The following is an 18,591-nucleotide window of genomic DNA, read 5'->3' as shown; positions in this document are numbered from 1 at the left end:
AGTAGATGTGTAAACGTTCTCAGCTGCAGCTAAACATGGCTTCATAGCAACATGTCTCACTGCACAGACAACTTTTCATCACACATTTATTTATTGGAACAGTTACAGGTATTAAGGTGATTCATCTACAGGACTCCTCAAACTGACTACTGAAGATTCAGAGTGAATTCAGGCAGCTCTCAGGCAGTTTCTCTCTTTAGAAATGACAAGATGCTTCACCAGGAGGTCAGCCGGTCTTCACGCTACTGCTGCGTAGTCAGGACAGTTTCCCCCCCGAGGTAGAGAGTGTTTGTGTTTATGTGGGCCGCTCCCTGGGGCGGGTGACGTACTGCCACCACAGAGGGGGGAGGTCGCCCTCCTTGCGGGCAGGAGGGAGGGCTTCGTCCTTGGGCTGATTCTCAGCCTGCAGCTGGGCGACCTGGAAGTTTACAACAGTTATTTTTCATGATTCATAATTACTTTATGTGGTGAAATCATAAGTTCAACTCTAGTGCCACCTGGTGGAGATAACTGATCTAAACTGCAGGTTAAATCCAGATTTGTTACTTTTAAAAAGGTGAGCTCCTTCAGGCTCAGGCTTCTCCTGAGTCATTTCTCAGGTTTTAAAAGTTCTGTAATGTAGAACACTGTAACATGAGGTGATGTGTGCGTGCCCACCTCTTTGTCCCAGCTCTGCATCCTCAGTTTCTTCCACTGCTCTCTCTTGGAGAAGTAGTCAGGGTACATGGCCTTCTCTGAGGGGTGCCAGTGGTCCAGCAGCCACTCCGGGACCTGCATGAACAAAGCGGAGCAACGCAACAGCTGTCAGCATTTCTCACCGCAGGTTTTCATCACTAATAAAACCACCAGTTCGTCTTTAATCAGCTAACACGAGCCCCGCCTCACCTTGTAGCACTCGTATCTCTCGTAGGAGGTCCCTCCAGGAGAGTCAGGGAAGATGTAGGGCTGCGGATGTTGGTTGGTCCAGAACTCCTCCTCTCCCGCCTTCAGCAGCATGGTGGCCTTCATCATGTCCTTTTCATTCTTGCTCTCGTCGAAGCGAGCCCGCAGCATGCAGGCGTAGAACCGGTACTTGTCTCTGTAACGAGACCACAGCAGGTTAAATATTACAGTGCAGAGGGAGGGAGACTATGAACATCGAAAGTTTTGTAGTTCATTTTATTTAGGCTCTGACAGACAGCAAACACACCACAGTGTGCCTTAGCCTGCACTGTAACATGAAGACGTCACATTATTCTCCAACATGTACGGAGATACACTCGTGTGTTTTTGATCCAACAACATAATGTAAAACGGTAGAACAATTAATAAGAAAGAAGAATTTTTACTGGCACAAGAAAGAATGAACTGAGTTTTTGGTATAGATACAGGTTGTATATTCACTCCATCTACTAACTGTGTAAGATAGATAGATAGATAGATAGATAGATAGATAGATAGATAGACATCCAAGAAAAGACAGTGGCGAGTCTGGAAGATATAAATAGTATAAATATGTCAAACAGAATGAACAATAGAAACAGAAACAACAGTCCAACAGTATCCGTGTGGCAATGTGGCACAGTATGAACAGAATTACCAGACTAAATATAAATATGAATGTAAAATAATATCAACAGCTTCAACATCTCTCATCGGAGCCCAACAAAGATTCATTTAATTTCTAATCAAACTCAAACTTAAGTGAACTGTATAACAACAGCAACAACAACACTCATCACACTGTATAACAACAGCAAAACACTCATCACACTGTAAAACAACAGCTAAACACTCATCACACTGTAAAACAACAGCTAGAAACTCAGGTCATAATTTACAGTCACTGCACATTTCTCCTTTCTTACTTTGCACCAAATCCACACTGACAATTTGCTGTATATACTCTTGTACAATATATTTCATTTACTATTGTTATTTTGATATTTTATGATGTTGAGTTTGTTCTTTATATTTTTATTCTTATGTTGTTGTCTATTGTCACTGTGTGTAATGCTGCTGCTGCACTGTAATGTCCCAGCTTGGGATAAATAAAGTCTGTCTGTCTGTCTGTCTGTCTGTCTGTCTATCTACCTGTCTGTCTGTCTACCTGTCTGTCTGTCTGTCTGTCTATCTACCTGTCTGTCTGTCTGTCTGTCTACCTGTCTGTCTGTCTACCTGTCTATCTACCTGTCTGTTTGTCTGTCTGTCTGTCTGTCTGTCTATCTGTCTATCTACCTGTCTGCCTGTCTGTCTGTCTATCTACCTGTCTGTCTATCTACCTGTCTGTCTGTCTGTCTATCTACCTGTCTGTCTGTCTGTCTACCTGTCTGTCTGTCTACCTGTCTGTTTGTCTGTCTGTCTGTCTGTCTGTCTATCTATCTATCTACCTGTCTGTCTGTCTACCTGTCTGTCTATCTCCCCGTCTGTCTGTCTGTCTGTCTGTCTGTCTGTCTGTCTGTCTATCTACCTGTAGATGATGGTCAGATGGTCGTGGGTTCGATCCCCGCTCCTGCAGTCTGCATGTCACAGTCTACATGAGCAGGTTCACACACAGTTCAAATCATTAAAGAACATTTTAAAATATAAATCTAGTTTATCTGAGTGACCTGTTAGCCGTTAGCTTAGCTCACAGACAGCTGTCTCTCTCTCTGTGTTTCACCGTTACCCGCTATCCGTGACCCGTGACCCGTCTACCTGTCCACCTGTGCGTCCCGTGCGCTCACCTGAAGATGCACCAGGACTCCAGGTGTCTCAGAGATTTCTTGTAGAGCCGCAGAACTTTCTGCTGGTGGGTCAGGAAGGCCGCCATCTTTAGCCCGTCCGCTGTCACCTTCTTCTTCAGCGCGGAGCATTCTGGGAGCTGCCGACCGCTGATTGGACGCTCAGGAGCCGTAAAACTCCTACAACACGCGCGCAGATATTTAGATATTTAGATATTTTTGTTTACATTTTTTAGATTAGATTAGATTAGATTAGATATACTTTATTCATCCCACCACGGGGAAATAATAATAATAATAATAATAATAATAATAAATAAACAGACAGAAATATCTATGACCGACAATAAATACAAAAAACAATCAACCTTCAAACAGACGAGTACTGAGGATAAAAGTGGCATGATGTATAAAAAGAGTTTTGTAATGTAAAGTGACCATAGTGTGAGAAATAGAGAAATACTGCAAAGAAAGTGATCATGATACAAATAATAATATTATTGCAAGAGTAGTGACCATGATATAAATAATATTGGAATTGTTCTAACTTTTCCCTCCTATACGACACCACTGATTCCAAGGGCCCACGACTGACAGGGGCCCCACAAAATATTGTTGACATCTGTGCAGCTCAATGCAAAAATGTTCATTGTTTTAAGGGGATGATGTTAATTTATTATGATTGAAATTTTAATATATCTCTTAAGTTCATTCACTTTTCTTTTTTTTTTAAATCGTTCATTAATGTTAAGAGAATTTTCCATTTTGAAATTTTACAATAGAAATACTGTGATACTGTAAAAAAAAAAGGCCTAGCACATTTTATGGTGGCTTTTAATCTTGCATTAAACAGTAAACTGCACTGCAGACTGTATGCAGACTTGCATGCATGTACAAATCACCAGCAGTAAATATTGTGCTAGTACCAGTATTGAACTACAAGACGCAAAACAGTTGCAAGCCTTTGATTAGAGTTCTGTAAAGCTTCTGATGGGATAGTTAGGTCCTAGAGATGTGGGGACAACAGCTGCACAGAGGGGCCCAATTAGATTTGTTTGTCATGGGGCACAAAATCCCTGGTTCCTGTTAGTAACACTCACAGACTAGATTAGATAAAGTTGTGTGTTTCTTTTTCTCTGCCACCGTATTTACGGTATTGCAGCATGGTTTCCGTGCGTGCAACGTGTGCGCTTCTTGTCAGAGGTGCAGCTCGCGCAGCCATGGCTCAGCACAAGTTCATTGGTAAGACACTCTGCTTATTAATAACTGGATTCATAAAGAGAAGGTGTGTGTCTGCTTCCTGTGATCAGTCAGCTGCTTTATTCTGCAGCAGCAGCAGCACTGTGTCTGCAGTGAAGTCAGGAAGGTGGTGCTAGAATATGTTATTAACCCCCACAGGGTGTATGAAGCCTCATGACTGAAGTCTGGCTCTGATTAATGTGCTTCACATGTGTGCAAGAACACATCCCTGTCAATCAGATGTTAACTTTCAGGTCATTTATCAAGAAGAATGGCTGATCATAGCTTTCTCTGTGTGACATTATTATATGTATAGTCTTTTTATAGACCAAAGCATAATGTAAGTTTAGTTGCAGCCCCTGAGAGGATGTGCTGACAAGAAAGAATAAACCTCTGCTTCATATTTAACTTAAATCTGTTCAGAAACTAAAATGAATATTCCTCCAACAAACGTCAATATGTCTGAACCACGCACAGTGAGTGACCATTAAAAACACCAAGACATTATATTATTATTCAATATACTGTAGATTGGTTAGTTAACTTAAAATGTTAATGAAACGTGTACTAGTTGATGAATCAAATCAAAAGTTAAATAAATATTTGTATGGTTTTCAAGTGTTATGTTATGTCTGCTTATGGAGAAAATAGTTTTATTAATTGATAACTGGTGATAAAATAATCATTAGACCCCGTCAGTGACTTGATGTGTTTTTTGTATGGACTGTGATATAATGTCACTGGATCAGAGGAGCAGACATTAAAGGTTTAACGTGCTGACGTGTTTCTCCCTCTGCAGATATCGGTGTAAACCTGACGGACCCCATGTTCAGAGGACTCTACAGGGGGAAGCAGAAACACGACGGTGAACTCACCTCCTCTAATTTTGACTGGCTGTTGACTGTTGGCACAAAACTCTGACACCAGTTGTGATTATTTTTTTGACAGATGACTTCAGTCAGATCATAGACAGAGCTCTAAAAGTCGGAGTTGAAAAGGTAAGCTGTGTGTGCATCAGTTACACAGGTGGCAGTGCGTCGATATCTTCAACATATCGCCCTCGTCGATTGTTGGACATTCATGGTCCCCAGAGGATGAACGCCTCTGACTTTTCCTCCAGCGGCATCATCAGATTGTATCAAACTCACAGCAGATTATAATCTGTCCATTACTTCAGTTTATGTTTCTTTGTTGCAGTTTATGATCACAGGAGGAAATCTTGAAGACAGTAAGGAGGCTCTTAAACTAGCCGAGACCAGAGGTAAAGATAACAATGAGTATCTATGTGTGCATGGTGCTGCAGAGGTCTTCATTAGGACATAGCTCAAACAAATGTGCTGGATCTTAATAACTTTATATTTAACAAGCTGTGTCCTTTATTACAGATGAGTTCTGCTGCACGGTTGGCTGCCATCCCACCCGCTGCACTGAGTTTGAGCAGAGCGGAGAGGCCCAGTACTTCTCCGGGCTCAGGGAGCTGGCGACGGCACACAGAGGAAAGGTGGTGGCCATCGGAGAGTGTGGACTGGGTGTGTACTGTTAGAGATGGGTGACCACAAATTATTCAAATATGCATTCACGATAAATGAATCACTGTGCGGCTCACTGCTTTCATACTCTAATGTTGGATGTAACTATAGACGTCCTAACATTGTACAAAAATCAAGCCAAAATACTTACATATGGAAATATTTAGAGATGTTCCTGTTATCCTTGTTGCAGACTTTGACAGGTTGGAGTTTTGCCCCAAAGAAACTCAACTCAAGTAAGTTTGTTTGTCTCTATTAGCTGTTAAAAGTTGCTCCAATTGGCTGCACGTGAAGCCCTTAAAAAACCAAAAAGCACAGTCCTGAATTCTGGTTTCTAACAGATACTTTGAGAAGCAGTTTGACCTGGCAGAGGACACCAAGCTGCCCATGTTCCTCCACTGCAGAAACTCCCATCAGGAGTTCATCGGTAGGTTTGTGCACGCCCGTCAGCTGCTGAGGAGCTTTTCAATTGTACAAAGAATCAGACTGTTTCTTTGACTTCCTCAGACATCATGAAGAGAAACAGAGACCGATGTGTTGGAGGAGTGGTGAGGATGTTTGTTCTTCACATTTACTGGTTTGGTGGAAATCTAATCAGGCTGATCAGCTCGACTTCTTTCTTCTTTCAGGTCCACTCATTTGATGGCACTGCAGAGGACGCTGCTGCCCTCATCGACCTGGACCTTTACATTGGAATAAATGGATGGTGAGAGGACTTTCCTCCTAAACACACCGTAGAATAATAAGATAAAGGAGACAGGCAGTCAGGCTTTGTTCAGGGCATGAACATGAATAATATGCAGCTTTGAAAAGTGTCAATAACGTGGCGTGGTTCCTGTGGGTCCTTGAAATCATGCACAGACATGGTTCATGTAACGTTAATGAGAACGCTTGTTAACAGTGATGAACCTTGATCTGTGTCACAAACAATGCCATATTGGGTTCTTGGATTTGAAGGAATTGGGCCTGGAAAGTCCTTGAAAAGTCAAAACTTTTGATCATCTTCAAATAAAAACTTTTAATTCCTCAGATTTCCACCCTAATAATAGTTAAATAGGAATAATAGAGTCATGGTATAGCTCTCAGTTATGACTCAATGAGAGATTCATCATTTTAAGCTACATATTAACAATTCTGCAGCTCAGACTGTTTATCGTATTTTTCAGTTCCTTGAAAGCAGAGGCCAACATTGAAGCTATGAAGTCTATCCCCACTGAGAGACTCATGATAGAAACCGGTGAGTCGCAGCCAGTTTGATAATAAAGGCCACAGATATGTGATGAACTAGTTTGTTCTTGGTGTTTCAGCTGCTTTACGACATCCGACTGACGCTCCATCACAGTTTATTCAGATGTTTGGTCATTTCTGGTGTTAAACTCGTGCATTCATGCATACATTAACACCTTCCCGCTCCTGCACAGACGCTCCGTGGTGTGGCGTGAAGAACACTCACGCAGGCTCAAAGTACGTTAAAACTACATTTCCCACGAAGAAGAAATGGGAGGCGGGGCACTGTCTGAAGGACAGGAACGAGCCGTGTCACATCATGTGAGTAACGTCAGGGCGGATCATGAATTCTAGCTGAATAGCTGAAGTCGAGATTTGACTCTTTGTCTCCTCCAGACAAGTCCTAGAGGTGATGGCAGCGGCGAGGGACGAGGAGCCGCTGGAGCTCGCCAACACGATCTACAACAACACCATCAAAGTGTTCTTCAGCTCCAGCTGATGATGGAGCAGGTGAAACCTGCGCGTGTGACTGTTTGAATGATAAAACTCCACCTGAAGCTTCTGATCTTCTGAAATATAAATGAGGTCTTCATGGATTTTTACTGTTTTTCTTACAGCTGACCACAAAATTGACTCCTAACCTAACCGGTCATCTTTAAACACATCTACACTCATCATTTAGTTTCTTTCCTCTGTGATTTAGTGCTGTCTACAGGAACATCAGTTGTCATGTACGTTTAACTTAATAAAAAGCATAAACATTAATACTTCACTTTATTTTTCCTCCTTTATCACAAATGATTGAAGTCATCATCTCAAAATAACAAATGTTTCCTGAGATAACAGGATCATTCTTCCACAAGATTTCGAGCAAACAGTAGTTCTTACGTTAAACACAATGGGCCTCCCATTGACACGCAGATAGCCGTAGCCTCTTTCTGCATTTGCATGAACACGAAACGTTTTTTCCAAGATCTTGATAAAATCATCCCGTTATCTCTGCAAAACAAACGATTCATGAACATGCAAATGTGGAGAGATGCTGGACTGATGTGCCACATAGTCGCATGCTGGGAGCAGTTAGAGCTCAGTGCCTTGCTCGAGGTGAACTGGCACATCTTCAGGTACCAGTCCACTCTCCATACACCCACATATTCCCAAGCCAAGCCCTTACACTCGCAGGGGGGTCCAAACTGGTCCACAAAGGGCCAGTGTGGCTGCAGGTTTCCATCCAACCAAACAGCAGCATTTAATCATTTAATCAACTGATCTCAGTCTTCAGAGAGTTGGTTGGTCAAACTGTTTGCTCTCGGTTGGTTGGAACACAAACCTGCAGCCTCACCGGCTCTTTGTGGAACAGTTTGGAGACCCCTGCCTCACAGACTGAGCTACTAATATAGAGAATATAATGATATAACTGTTTATGGTTCCATATATTCCATATCATATCTCAATAGAAGAAAAGTCTGAATTGTCCCTGAGCACGTCGTTCATTGGAAGAGGTGACATACGCCTGTATGAGCGTTCAAGTAGGTAGGAGACAACTTTGCAGTCAGCGATCTGAATCTAATGCGGGCTGCTACAGGTAGACAGAGGAGCTCGATGAGCAGCGGGGTGACATGTTGTAGACCAGGTGAGCCGCCACGTTCTGGATCATCTGAAGAGGTTTCACCATGCAGGCTGGGAGGCCCGTCAGGAGGACGGTACAGTAGATGATCACAGCTGGTGTCAGCATGTTGAGTAGCATGTTGGAAAAACGACACTTGACCCCGTCTAGAGTCTGTATTTAGTTTGTCTGCTCTGGGCTACTGTAGAAACTTCCATGGAAGAGGACCCGCTCATTTTAAAGTAACAAATATAAAAAGATTCTTATGCTCAGGTGATTATACATGCATGAAATCATGCATCATTAATTAAATTAATATATATTCAGATTATATCATTATATTGTTTATTAAATATTTACACCATATTCCATCTGATTCAATTGCATTGTCCTATTCTAACATGTTTTAATGCTGTATTCTTGATACTTTTATGGTTCTTTTTGTTTGTTTGCTGTCTACTCTCATTTATTGTAAGGTGACAGAAAGGCGCCTATGAAATAAAATGTATTATTATTATTATTATTATTAATATGGCACACTATAAACATAATTATCAGACTAAATATAAATATGAATGTAAAATAATATCAATAACAGCTTCTACGTCTCTCATCTCTCACCGGAGTCAACAAAACATCTTAAAGATTCATTAATTTTTAATCAAACTCTGTTAAGTGAGTCTAAAACCATGATTTTCCTGCTGTCAGACACCTGATCATGTTGTGAGCCTCCTGTTCATGTTTCTTCTACTCATTTAACCTTGCAGTTATTTTTTATATCACGGTCACTTACTTTGTAATTATTATTATATATAATTATGTTTCTGTTATTTGCTGTCTACCTTCCTTTATTGTACAGTGACAGAAAGGCACCTATGAAATAACATTTATTATATTATTATTATTATTATTATTTATTATATGGCACAGTATAAACGAATTACAGACTAATATAATATAATGTAAAAATCAATAACAGCTTCTACGTCTCATCTCTCACCGGAGTCAACAAAACATCTTAAAGACTTAAATAATAATAATATAATATAATAATAATAATAATAATAATAATAATAATAATATATTATTATTATATTATTATATTATTATTATTATTATTATTATGTTTCTGTTATTTGCTGTCTACTCTCCTTTATTGTACAGTGACAGAAAGGCACCTATGAATAAATTATTATTATATTATTATTATTATTTTATTATTTATTATTATTATTATATTTGGCAAGTATAAACAGAATTATCAGACTAAATATAAATATGAATGTAAAATAATACATAACAGCTTCTACGTCTCATCTCTCACCGGAGAACAAAACATCTTAAAGATTATTATTAATTATATATATATATAATATAAAAATTAATTATTATTTTATTATTATTATTATTATGTTTTGTTTCTGTATTTGCTGTCTACTCTCCTTTATTGTACGTGACAGAAAGGCACTATGAAATAAATTATTTTTATTATTATTATTATTATTATTATTTAATGGCACAGTATAAACAGAATTATCAGACTAAATATAAAATGAATGTAAAATAATACAGTAACAGCTTCTACGTCTCATCTCTCACCGGAGCCAACAAACATCTTAAAGATTAATAATAATAAATAATAAATAATAATAATATATATATTATAATTATTATATATTAATTATTATTATTATTATGTTTCGTTATTGCGTCTACTCTCCTTTATTGTACGGTGACAGAAAGGCGCCTATGAAATAAAATGTTTATTCTTATTATTATTATTATTATTATGTTGTTGTTGTTGGTTGATGTTATTACAATCGTCCACGTAGTGACAGCTGTGACGTCAGCCGCCACACCCTCTGACGCTGGACGTCACGTCACGTCACGTCGGAACCAGCAGCCGCTTAGCAGCAACTTGTGCGGTGTCGCCGAAGCGGTCGGAAATGGTTCCTCCGGAGATTACCGAGGACTCTCCGTGATAGTGGACCGGGCCGGGACTTGAAGAGGAGTCGTGACGAGTCACCGGACAGACTCGGACTGAGACAGGAGGAGCAACAGGAGGTCGAGCTGGTTCGGTCCCCAGCCGTCTAATACACGTCTGACCGAGCGGAACCGAGGACAAGCGGCCCGGCTGCTGGTGGACTCTAACCTGTGTTCATGCTGCATGGGTATCCGGGACTCCCCGGGACCGTGAAGCCTCTGAAGCCGTATGGCGTCCACCCAGGCCCGGATAGGCCAGCAGGCCCTGGTGGTTCTGGACGTGGCTCTGCGGGTCCCCTGCATCTTTATCATCGACGCCATCTTTAACTCGTACTACGACCCGGGTTCGGGATGGGCCGGTGCGATGGGGAAGGTTCTGGTTCGAGTCCTGGGTGAGTTCTTGTTGTTTTCACCGAGCGGGCTCCGGATCTGTCACCGCGAGCTAACCGGCGCCGCGTTAGCCGTGACGTCAGTCCGCGGTGTGGAGCTGTGTTACCTGTGCACGCGGGCTAAAGCCGACTTAAAACCGCGAGCTCACACCTCACCTGTCTGTCACGGCGGCTACCTGCTCTCTGACACCCTGGTTCCGGCTCAGAAGCTCGCCAGGTAGCCGCTAACTGCAGGTATGTCATCGGCAGGTGTCACGACAAATCCTGCGACCCGGCTAAAAGGTGCCTGCGGTGGCCCGTCAGCCGCCTGTCTGAAATCTGCTTGTTTATCCCCGTGAGTCTGCACAGAGAGGCTGGAGTTCATGTCTGAAGTGAAAACTGCAGGAAATCCATTCTGCGTTTATTATTTAAACAATAACGAGTCATGAAATCACTCTACAACCAAATATAACACAGGTGCAACACTAACCTGTCACAGCTTAGGTGAGATAAACATTGCAGTCACCTTCCTTAGAGAAAAGCATTCTGAATAATAAATAACAACAAACAAGCAGACGTATGACAAACACATACTCACTGACTTATTGACCTGAATGTCTCGTTTTGACTCGTCAGCTGTCCAAACTTAATTATTCACTTTACCGCCACAAATAAAAACAAATAAAAGTCAAAAGGTTCAAGTTCGCAGAGCTCGAGCCACCGAAAGTTTCAGATTTTAATCATCCTGATGTTTCAGTCGAGTGTTTGTGAACTTGAAGTGTTAAAATGTCACATCATGACCTCCTTTAATCCTTTATAATCTACATGTGATGATATTAATGTCGACTTTGTGGCTTCAGCGTGAATGTTTTCAGTCTCCTCACATGGAACGACCTGCTGGAGTGTGTTATTTTCACTGTTAATTTATGTTTTTATCGTTCTCGTGGTTGTTTGGTCACTAAAATGTCAGAAAATGTTTTTGTTTTTGTGCACAATGCAAAGATGATCAGTTTACGGCTATAAAAAAAAAAAAAATTTCACATTTGAGAAGCTCAATTCAGAGAATTTAGACAGTATTTCATAAAAAATGACTCAAAAAAACAGATTGACTCATTGTTGGTGTGTGTGTGTGTGTGTGTGTGTGTGTGTGTGTGTGGTTTAGTTATTAGCAGAAGACGACCAGGTTACATAACTCCGACCTTTGAGCGGCTCAGCCTCCTCTCGGCGTTAGTCGAGAGGCCAAATAAGGAGCCTTTTATTTTTTTAAAGAACTGGGTCAGTGTTTTGTTTCTTCAACACACAGTTCTTGGTGTTTTTGTTCTGGCAGAAACCTGAACTAAAACAAATAAGACAAATTCAGATGTCCACAACACAACAGCCTGAGTGAACTCTGTACACACAGCTGATCCAAGGTCAGCGCCGTCACCGACTAAAGCTTCTTAGTTGGAGGTAAACATTGTTCAGGGGCCTGAGATCGAGGTGGAAACGTGTACAGAGGTCAGGAAAGGAGGTTTTCCATGACTTATCACTCAGTTATTCAGGCTGAGCGCGTTGTATTTGTCCTGTAACGACACTTCTGTTGAAACCGACGTGTCATTACAGTCGTACACGACGAGAACAGGTGCACGTGTTGTTATGTGCATTGTGGAAAGCTCGTTGTTCACTCGTGCAGCCGGGATGCAACAAAGCTTTGTGCTGCCGAGAACACAGACGAAACGTCGCCTCGTCGTCGTCGTTGTTAATAAAGTTATTTATTAGGAGGTGAGGTGCACCGTAAGAGAACAAATCTAAAGTATTAACTAAAAACACAGAGCCCTAAACTAGTGATTCCAACAGTGTGCGCACACAGTTTGTCAAAATAAACCAGCCCAGTCCTCGTGTGAGTCAGAGAAACACAACCCGAAGTGAGCTCCATGAACAACAGGAGACCGCCCTGATTGTCGGGCAGGATTGGTCGCTCAGGTCATAGTCCTCCAGGAAGAGGGATGGGTAGCCGGTGAAGTGAAGTTAGAAGTGAAGTTACACAGCGGCATGCTGATGGCGGTCGTAACAACGTGATTCGTCTTCTTCATGTTCGCGTCCTTCTAACGTTCATCTCTGTGTCCCAGGCATCCTCATCTCGAGCGTGGTGCTGCTGCTCTCCCAGAAAGCCCTGCTCAAGTTCTACACCCTCTTCTTTGCCGTTCTTCTCGGCATGGCGGCTGTCCTCTTCAACTACTACGCCACCTCCCACATAGACTTCTACAGCGCCTACTACAAAGCGGCCCTGGGGTTCAGGCTGTTGCCCAGAAACGGGCCGACGCTGTGGCTGGGCATGGCCGCCGTCCAGCTCGTTTTCGGCGTGGGCTACGTGTTCCTGCTCAACCTCCAGTCGGTGTTCGCCGCGCTGGTGGTCCTGGACATCATGATCCCCCTGTGGGGGCTGATGATCGAGCTGCCGGCGGACGTCAGGCAGCTGGTCGCCGTGTTCTCGGGCCTGGCGCTGGCGCTCAACACGGCCGTGTGCCTGGCCATGAGGCTCAAATGGTTTTACTACTCGTGCCGGTACGTCTACCTGCTTGTGCGGCACATGTACAGGATCTACGGTCTGCAGCTGCTTCTAAAGGACACGTGGAAGAGGATCAGGTTCCCTGACGTGCTGCGGGTGTTCTGGCTGACCCGGGTCACGGCCCAGGCTATGATCCTGGTCTACGTGGTGCGGGCGGTGAGGAGGGAGAGCGGCGACGCGACAGGCGGTGCCGCTGACGGGAGCTCGGACTCGCAGGTAAAATCAGAAGCATTGAGCAGCTGCACAGCTGTAAGTGATGCCGTCATGTACGTGACTGTGACTGCACCGTTTCCAGGGTTACCTGCTGAGCTGGGACGTGTTCTGGGATCTGACGAGTAACCTGATCATCTCCGGCTGTGATTCCACCCTCACTGTCCTCGGGATGAGCGCTGTCATCTCGTCTGTGGCGCACTACCTCGGCCTCAGCATCCTGGCCTTCATAGGTACGACAGTGCAAACCTTTAAAGTCTCCTGCTCTGAGAATCCTCCTGGACTTCAGCGCTCTGTCTCATTTTGACCCTTCAGGTTCGACGGAGGAGGAGGACAAGCGTTTAGGCTTCGTGGCTCCTGTTCTGTTCTTCATCCTGGCTCTGCAGACCGGCCTCAGCAGCCTGGACCCCGAGGAGCGCCTGGTACGTCAGCGCAGGATTCAGGCCTCCAGCTCCGCAGATGATCCACAGATTAATCGTTGACGGTGTCTCGTGTCTTTTTGATTCTGAAAGGTCCGCCTGAGCCGGAACATGTGCCTTCTGCTGACGGCCATCCTGCACTTCATCCACGGCATGACCGACCCCGTCCTGATGTCCCTCAGCGCCTCCCACGTCTCCTCCGTTCGCCGCCACGTCCCCGTCCTGCTGGTGTCCACGGCGCTCTTCGTGCTCCCCGTGGTGCTCAGCTACGCCCTCTGGCACCACTACGCCCTCAACACGTGGCTCTTTGCCGTCACCGCCTTCTGCGTGGAGCTCTGCCTCAAGGTGAGGGCGGAGAATAAAGTGTTCAGTTTGTTTTCTCTCTCTCTCAGTATCTAACCCGTTTCCCTCCTCCCATCCAGGTGGTGGTGTCGCTGACCGTCTACGCCCTCTTCATGGCGGACGGCTTCTCCAACATCCTGTGGGAGAAGCTGGACGACTACGTCTACTACGTGCGCTCCACGGGCAACATCATCGAGTTCCTGTTCGGCGTCATCATGTTCGGGAACGGCGCCTACACCATGATGTTCGAGTCGGGCAGTAAAATCCGCGCCTGCATGATGTGCCTGCACGCTTACTTCAACATCTACCTGCAGGCCAAGAACGGCTGGAAGACCTTCATCAACCGCCGCACGGCCGTCAAGAAGATCAACTCGCTGCCGGAGGTGTGCGGCGACCAGCTGAGAGACATCGAGGACGTCTGCGCCATCTGCTACCAGGAGTTCGCCACGTCGGCCCGCATCACGCCCTGCCACCACTACTTCCACGCGCTGTGCCTGAGGAAGTGGCTCTACATCCAGGACACGTGCCCCATGTGCCACCAGAGAGTTTACGTGGAGGAGGAGAGCCGAGACAGAGCCGCCTTTTCCAACAACAACGGGGGCTACGCAGCGCCGCAGGACGCCGCTGCCGCAGCTGCCCCGCAAGCGCCGGGGGAGAACCAGCACGGACAGCCCGACGCCGCCGAGCCGCCGGGCGACGGGGCGGCAGCCGGCGTCCAGGCGGCCGCAGGAGGACCGGGGGACGTCGACAACGAGCTGCTGGAGGACAACGACAGCATAGAGTACGACGAGGACGAGTGGAGTACTCTAAACAGCAGCACGCCGATAGAAGAAGACTATATCAACGATGACACAGACTCCACGGAGGACTGAGGAGGAAAGATCTATAGAAGAGAATATATCTTTATTATATTTAAGTTAAAAAAAAAAGAATTCTAAAAGAAAACTTCAGCATCTTGATTTGTTCTTGAAAAAAAACGTCAGGGATGTCGTTCTGTTTCTTCTCGTTAGTTTCTCTTTGTTTTGATTTTGGGTTTTACTCTAAAAGGGCTCGTGGAAAGAGTAACTGCTGCTCTCTGTGTGTGTGTGTGTGAGAGAGTGTGTGTGTGTGTGTGTGTGTCGGGGCTGCATGATGTAGACCAAAAACTCATATTTTATTTTTTGTTTTCTCCTGAAATGACCCTGACACAAATCTCACACAACGCCTCAAAGCTGACGCACGTCGGCGAGTTCAGTCTGCTGAAGAACGGAAGCGTCGCTTCATCACAACTTTGTTTAGATTTTGTCACTTGTGCAGCCCCAACGTGTGTGTGATATGTGCGATCGCGTGTGTGTGTGCCGACTTTGTAATGTGCTTAGACGATGTCTTAAAGATGCAGTTGAGTTCCCCGGTGGTGTCATCGGGGGAGATGATGGAGTGTGTTAGTTTGTCGAGGACAGAACTGTGGAGCGACTCAGCCGATTGGAGCTTTGATGAGTCTGTAAGTCAGGACAGAGAGCGCTGCAACGAAGTGTGAAATGTTTCCGTACTTCCTCCAGCTCTCTGATCGGCGAGCAGATGTCAAAACGTCGACCTCGCTCACGGTTCCAGCCTCACTGTCTCGCTCTTCGTCATCTTAGTGAGGAGTTCGCCACGTCGTCGAGCGCTCTCTCGTCCAGGCTCGCAGATCGATCGCAGCTCAGATTTGCTCGTTCAACATTTTTCGTCCTTAACGAACGAACTCGAGCAGAACATCTGTGTCCAGAGAGAGAAGCAGTTTTCTATCAAGCGGAGAAAAAACCTGAGAGGTGTGTCTGATTTTAAAGAAATGACTTGCTACTGTAATCACTGATATACCTCTGTCATTACTTAACTACTGGTCTCTTGTGTGACCTTCGCTTACATACGTGTACGTTATTGTACATATAATAATAAAAACAAGAACGTGCACACATTCTCCCGTAAGGTTAAGAGAAGTTTGTTTGTATTTTTCAATACTTTCTCTTCACGTGAATCAGTATTCAGACCCAGAACACGTCGCTTGCAGTGAAAGTCACGTGAAGAGCTCTGATCCAAAAACACACGCACGCACGAGAAGGTGCGACTTGTTTTGTCTTTTAAAAGGTTTTCCACGTCTGTCATGGGTCATGTTGTGAGAACAGATGTCACTTTTCGTTGGCAGGGTGGTCGTATCATTCAGTAAATGCACCTTTTTGTTGTTTAGTTTCTAATCACTGGTACAGACGGGAGCTGTCTGTCCGACGCACCGCGGCGACTGCACCTTTCCTGAAGGCTCAAACTGTGCTTCTAGTCTCTCAGGGTCCTGCTGCACGGCTGGAAGAGTGTTTTCAATAGACTGAAGTATTTCCAGGCCTAAAAACAAATCACACGGATCATTTTTTTGTTGTTGTTGTTGCAGTAAACCTGAGACACTGTCATCTCATACAGTCTGATGATCTGTCACGGCTCGGCTCAGACGTCCTACTGAACACTCATCCCAAATCGTGTAACTACTGGCACGAAAAAACGTTTCAGAGCCGCTTTCACCTTTCCTGACCGTACAGCTCGGGCTGATACAGATCCCCAACATCACGTCATTAAGAGTCTATTAAAAAGCTTTCAAGCACAACACTTTTGTGAGTATTACGTTGTTTAGACTTCCACAGCCTGAACGTCTTAAGGGTTTGACTCCAAACTCGTGCTCATTACTGTTGTAATTAAAAAAAATAAATAAGCTGTGGAGTCCGTTTTGAGTTGTGGTTGATGATGAGAAGATGATGGGGTCTGTGATTTGATTAGAAAGCTGTGCTTTATTTTGAAGGACTTTTGATTATTAGTTTGTCCTGGAAGCTTTTTAAAAAGGTGAACGCTGTTCTTTTTGCCTTTTGTTTTAAAAAGAGATTTATGTAAATAAAATCATCTTTGATATTGAGTTTGGACTTTAAATCACTTTCAAGTACATGTTGGACACCTCACCACACTGCAGTGTGTGGAGAGACTGTTCACTTATCGGACCGGTAGATGGCGCCATTTCATGTTCAGTTTCCAGAGGATACATTTGAATTTACAGTTTGAAAGCAGCAAAGAGCTGCTCATCACTTTCAGCCAACAAATATGTTTCAGAATGAGTTTCAGTGAGTTAGTCTGCATGTCAGGGTAACAAACTGTCTCAGTTTAGAGTTGAGGACACCTTTTTATATATAAAAGGTAGAGCTGATCTAAAGCGAGGGTCGATGATGGGTTTGAGAAGCCACCAACACCAACATTGAAACGTATGTGACATTTCCAGGTGACGCATCCCTCCCTTAAAGAAAAGAACTGCATCAGTGTTTCGTTCACAGTCTGTCAAACCTGTCAAAAGCTACAACATACTACAGGAAACTGGAGCTGATATTTCCTTAAAGCACAGATGCTCGACTGTCAGAATGAATTGCAGCTGAAATATGAAGGGTGACATCCTGCAGACATACAGCTGTGTTTAAATATGAAACATGACAGAGGCTCGACATAAGACAAGATATGAGCTGTGGTAGAGCTCCTCCTTCCATGGTGGGAGTAGCAGTCTGTTGCTGAAGGAGCTGTTTAACGCCTCCGATAAGTACAATAATAATATGATAATAAAATAATTTATCTGCACAGGTTTAATTTAAATACTAATTTTTGTTTACTGTGTCAATTTTTAATTCTAATTGCTGTTGCTGGATGCTTAAATTCCCTTTATGATCAATAAAGTTATGAATCTATATGCATAATACAAGAATCACTGTATAAAGATCAGATAAACAAAAAGGTTTATTGCCAAGTACTGTACGATTTTTCACATACAAGAAATTTATTTTGGTGGAATTGAGTATTAAAAATATATAAATATAAACACACTATATGTAACAATAATACATTTTACTTCAAAAACCTTCAGGACACCCAAGGTCACAAATTAAACATAAGAAAATAATTAAAATAATAGCAGTCACATCTAAATAAAATAAATAATAGGAAAATAAAGTACCAGATAATGTGCAATAATACTAATAAAACTGCTACTACTACTACTACTACTACTACTACTAATAATAATAATAATAACTAGAAAAATTTCTAAAGAAATTTTGAGTGTGCGTGACTCTGGCCCCGTCGTCCCCATGCATTATTACTGACACTGCTCAGAAAATTCAGTACTAGAAAATTCCCGCAGAAATTTTGAGAGTGACGAGTGGGCTGTTATCATTAGCATGTTAGCATTAGCATGTTCACATTAAAATGTTAACGATGATGCGCTAACAATTAACATTAACATGGTTAACATTAACATTAACCATTAACATTTAACATAACATTAACATAACATGTTACTGTTAATGTTACATGTTACATGTTAATGTTAATGTTAATGTTAACATGTTAATGTTAATGTTAATGTTAATGTTAACATGTTAACA

General features: G+C 43.3%; 3 protein-coding genes across 4 annotated transcripts; 2 read left to right on the top strand and 1 right to left on the bottom strand.

Moving 5' to 3' along the window:
• Window positions 1-72: 72 nt before the first annotated feature.
• Window positions 73-2,851, bottom strand: ndufb9 (NADH:ubiquinone oxidoreductase subunit B9). The gene is made up of 4 exons (XM_019270378.2): window positions 2,706-2,851; window positions 886-1,078; window positions 658-771; window positions 73-418 (listed from the first exon to the last, which is right to left on the bottom strand). Exons 1-4 carry the CDS (start codon window positions 2,789-2,791, stop codon window positions 296-298), a joined length of 516 nt encoding a protein of 171 aa, XP_019125923.1. The 5' UTR covers window positions 2,792-2,851; the 3' UTR covers window positions 73-295.
• Window positions 2,852-3,821: 970 nt separating this feature from the next.
• Window positions 3,822-7,466, top strand: tatdn1 (TatD DNase domain containing 1). 2 transcript variants are annotated; one of them, XM_019270381.2, is made up of 13 exons: window positions 3,822-3,944; window positions 4,741-4,806; window positions 4,890-4,939; window positions 5,139-5,202; window positions 5,327-5,470; window positions 5,664-5,706; window positions 5,812-5,897; window positions 5,978-6,018; window positions 6,100-6,176; window positions 6,637-6,707; window positions 6,892-7,018; window positions 7,094-7,207; window positions 7,315-7,465. In XM_019270381.2, the coding sequence occupies exons 1-12, from the start codon at window positions 3,866-3,868 to the stop codon at window positions 7,194-7,196; spliced, it is 951 nt and encodes a 316-aa protein (XP_019125926.2). In that variant the 5' UTR covers window positions 3,822-3,865; the 3' UTR covers window positions 7,197-7,207; window positions 7,315-7,465. The 2 variants fall into 2 exon arrangements, with proteins under 2 accessions (XP_019125926.2, XP_019125924.2); XM_019270379.2 differs by having other exon boundaries at window positions 7,094-7,466.
• A 2,677-nt stretch (window positions 7,467-10,143) lies between these two features.
• Window positions 10,144-17,084, top strand: rnf139 (ring finger protein 139). Its single transcript, XM_019270383.2, has 6 exons — window positions 10,144-10,678; window positions 12,763-13,418; window positions 13,498-13,645; window positions 13,728-13,834; window positions 13,925-14,176; window positions 14,254-17,084. Exons 1-6 carry the CDS (start codon window positions 10,516-10,518, stop codon window positions 15,043-15,045), a joined length of 2,118 nt encoding a protein of 705 aa, XP_019125928.2. The 5' UTR covers window positions 10,144-10,515; the 3' UTR covers window positions 15,046-17,084.
• Window positions 17,085-18,591: the final 1,507 nt, after the last annotated feature.

Source organism: Larimichthys crocea, chromosome XIII (genome assembly GCF_000972845.2).
Source record: "Larimichthys crocea isolate SSNF chromosome XIII, L_crocea_2.0, whole genome shotgun sequence".
NCBI classification, from domain to species: Eukaryota; Metazoa; Chordata; class Actinopteri; family Sciaenidae; genus Larimichthys; species Larimichthys crocea.
This window is presented reverse-complemented; position numbering and strand designations above follow the sequence as displayed.